The 4110-nt window shown below is 36.0% G+C and overlaps 1 protein-coding gene across 1 annotated transcript in view; it reads left to right on the top strand.

Annotated features, from left to right (window-relative positions):
- The window catches only part of KIAA1109 (KIAA1109 ortholog), a 311628-nt gene that overhangs the window by 115655 nt on the left and 191863 nt on the right, over positions 1 to 4110 (top strand). The window contains exons 27-28 of the mRNA XM_042781736.1: positions 200 to 1037; positions 3784 to 3854. Coding sequence (XP_042637670.1) covers positions 200 to 1037; positions 3784 to 3854 — 909 coding nt within the window. The remainder of the gene's footprint in view (positions 1 to 199; positions 1038 to 3783; positions 3855 to 4110) is intronic.

Here is a 4110-nt window from a genome sequence, read left to right on the forward strand (position 1 = left end):
AACAACAACAACAACAACATATAAACATATTGTGCTGTTTCACTACTTTGTGTAGGTATTGTAAATTTTTAGATTTTTTTCTTTCTTTGGAAAATAAATTATTAAAATTACTAAAAGAATTTTATTGATCCTTCTATTTATACTTAGATTAAGTTATATGATGTATGAAAAATGGTAACAGCTTGGCTTTCTATTTCAGTATCCCTACAGAAGTTTCAGGAAATAGCCCTGTGTCTCCTAATGCTCAGGATAAGTCAGTAGGTCAGTCTCCTCTCAGATCTCCCTTGAAACGACAAGCCTCTGTGTGTTCCACCCGTCTTGGAAGTACCAAAAGTCTTACTGCTGCTTTTTATGCAGACAAGCAGCCTGTTACAGTTGGAGTCCAGTTTAGTAGTGATGTCTCCCGAAGTGATGAGAATGTGCTAGACTCACCAAAGCAAAGAAGAAGTTTTGGTTCGTTCCCGTACACCCCATCAGCAGACTCTAATTCATTTCATCAGTATCGATCCATGGATTCCAGCATGTCAATGGCTGACAGTGAAGCCTACTTTTCTGCAGCTGAAGAATTTGAACCTATTAGCAGTGATGAAGGCCCAGGAACTTATCCAGGCAGAAAAAAGAAGAAAAAGCAGACTCAGCAGATTGACTACAGTAGGGGTTCCATATATCACAGTGTGGAAGGACCACTTACTGGCCATGGAGAAAGCATTCAGGATCCCCGAACCCTGCCATTCAAAACTCATCCTTCCCAGGCTTCATTCGTTTCTGCATTAGGTGGAGAGGATGAAGTTACAGAACATCTGTATATTATAGAAGGGGAGAAAACAGTAGAAAGTGAACAGATTACTTCTCAGCAACCTGTGATGAGTTGTTATCAGACTTACCTTACTCAGTTCCAGGTAATTAATTGGTCGGTTAAGCACCCAACCAACAAAAGAACCTCTAAATCCTCATTGCACCGTCCCCTTGACCTGGATACGCCAACCAGTGAAGAAAGTTCATCATCATTTGAACAGCTTTCTGTTCCGACTTTTAAGGTATAAACCAAGTCATTACTTTCCACTGATATATTTATTTAGGAGAATAGATTTTTAATTACTCTAACTGGTATTTTGATATTATTTATGGAGTCATGGCTTCAGGTATCATAGTAAATCTCAGAGTTATTGATAAAAGTTAAAAATATGAGCATATCAGGTTGAAAAATGGTTTAAGACCTGGTTACACTGTGTTAATCTAGTTGCTCAACATATAATTTGTGTCTACTTTATATTGCAATAGTAGGATCTAAGTGTTTCTGTGAAATTTGTATTTTATATCTTAAAAATAAATTTTGTAATTGTTTTTAGTACTCTCTGTTCTTTCTCCTGTTCTGTAGCTACTTGCTTGCAAACCCAATTCCATTTGCTTAACATTTGAAATCTTATTATTTAGTACTGATGTGGTTATTGTCTGTTTCTGTCATGTATTTTGTAATTAGCTTTTTTGGAAAGATGACAGTATATCAAAATAATATGAAAAGTTTATTAAAATTATGGAAATTTTTACAATGTAAAAGATCAAAATTAAACATTAAAAAAAAATCTTAGGAACTGGTGAACAATATTCAGGCATATTAGGTGGTATACATATATGTAATAAAGAAGCCCTAGTGGCACAGTGGTTAAAGTGCTTGGCTGCTAACCTAATGGTCAGTGATTTGAACCCACCAGCTGCTCTGTGGGAGACAGTCTGCTTCTGTAAAGATTTAAAGCCTTGGAATCTCTAGGGGGCAGTTCTCTGTCCTTTATAGCTGTATGAGTCAAAATCAACTTGATGATAGTGGTTTTTTGGTTATATACATATATATGCATACATATACCGGTGGCATAGTGCTTAAAGCATTTGACTGCTAGCCAGAAGGCTGACGGTTCAAACCCACCAGCTACTCCTCAGAAGGAAGGTTGGACAATGTACTTCCATAGTGATGTCCCCTTGGAAACCCAAGGGGGGTCACTATGAATCAGGAACAACTGGACGGCAGTGAGTGATACATATTTGAAGTGTCTAAATATTATTCAATCATTCTTTGAGATTTTATATACTGTGTGCTAGGCATTTGATGCACAGTGGTGAGAGGGAAATGGACATAGAGGATGGAGATGGGCAGTAGGTAAACAGATAAATAAATGGTTATAAATTGAGAAGAATCTTATGAGGATAATAAAATGATACAGGAATAGAGAATAATGGGGTAGGATTACTTGGATTGTATGGACATGGGAGATTATCTGAGGAGGTAATATTTAAGCTGAAATTTGAAAGATGGGGAGGAATGAGAATGGGAGAAGCTGGGGCCATTGCATTCAAGGCAAAGATCTCAACTGGGAAAATGGCCAGAGTGCCTGAAGTATAGTCCGTGAATTGAGAGAGTTGTTCATGATGAAGCAGGAGACTTAAACAGGGTTAGATTATTCAGGATTTACAGGCCATGGTATCAGAAGTTAAAATTTTAGTTTATTCACTAGGAAATTCTTTATAAGCTTTAAGGAGATGTACTGTGATCTCAAGTACTTTGGCTACTAAATGGAAATGAACTGTGACTGTACAAGAGAAGAAGTAGAATGATCACTTAGGCTGTTGCAGCAATCTACGTGAGAGATGATGTCCTCTTGGATTTAAGATGTATCAGTCATGATAGAAATGTGATAAATCATGTTGAATATCCACAGATGTGTGTGTGTATTTGATTAATATGCATTGAAATAAGAAAAAGTATTAGCAGTCATTGCAAAGTTTTAGTTTTCTAGTTATACACATTTCATGTCTTATCCAAGATAAATGGCCCCTGACAAAATTTTATATTTTCTTTATTCCACTTAGAAATACATTGATATATGAATTTTCCAGTATAAAATTGAATGGTACTGGCTGTGCAACATAGTACCTGAGAGGTTGGAACTATTTTAGTAGTATTTTACAATAAATCTAGTTAGATATGAAATTTCTGTAAAAGATAGGTCAATAAATATATATCTTAAAACAACTTCAAAAATAGAACATAGAAGATAAGAAAGTTACTTTTCTTCATTAAATCTAAATAACTAATTAACCAGCATTTACAGAAGTTCAGTTAGTTGTTCAAGTACCTCATTTATTTTGGTATCTTTTATGGATATAAAATACAAGCATAATTTTCCTAGCACTTTAATACTGCTCTGTGTCATTGCTTTCCAATTTAAAAATTGGCTGTTCTAAAAGATTGTGGACTCACAAATTAACGTAAGAAAAGCTGAAGTTAAAAGGGAACTCAGGAGGAAAAACATCAAAGCACTTACTTTTAAACTTTAATTGTAATCTTCTACTTTCTTTCCTCAACTTTCACAACCCTGCCCTGCCATTTGTCTGAAGAAACAAAATGAAATTCCCTCTTGAATGTTTCTGTGATTTTCTCTATTTGTCAAACATTTATATTGAATATATCAAAGTCATATTCCCTCCTCCCCCCAAAAAAACAAGAAACTCATTGCCATCGAGTTGGATCTGATTCATAACGACCCTTCCTTGGGTTTCCAAGGTGCTATCTCTACAGAGATAGATGACCCAGTCTTCCTTCCAATGAGTGTCTGGTAGGTTTGAACCACCAGCTTTCTAGTTGGCAGTCAAATGCCTTAGGCACTACACCACCAGAGCTTCTAAAGTCATATGAGCAAGGTAAATTCAATACTCAGAAATATCTTGTAGATAACATAAAATTTGAGAAATTATTATTAAAATTCTAGACTATGTTTTATATTATTCTAGGTTATCAAACAGGGGCTCGCAGCTAATTCTTTGCTAGACAGAGGGATGCAACTTTCAGGATCAACTTCAAAGTAAGTAAAAATAATAAACTTGTAAAGGTTAAAGTTTCTTTTTCTTGATTATTAAATATGTAGCATTTATTTTATGAAATACTCATTCTTTACCTGAGGATATAGTGCCTAAGGAGCTTCACTGCTAACAAGAAGGCTGGCGGTTCAAACCCACCAGCCACTCCTCGGAAGAAAGGTTGGGCAATCCTACTTCCATAGTGATACTGCCTCGGAAACCCAAGGAGGGGTCACTATGAGTCGGGGCCGACTCGACGGC

The sequence above is a fragment of the Orycteropus afer genome, unplaced genomic scaffold (genome assembly GCF_000298275.1).
Source record: "Orycteropus afer afer isolate SDZICR_OR568_19922 unplaced genomic scaffold, OryAfe1.0 scaffold00162, whole genome shotgun sequence".
Lineage (NCBI taxonomy): Eukaryota > Metazoa > Chordata > Mammalia > Tubulidentata > Orycteropodidae > Orycteropus > Orycteropus afer.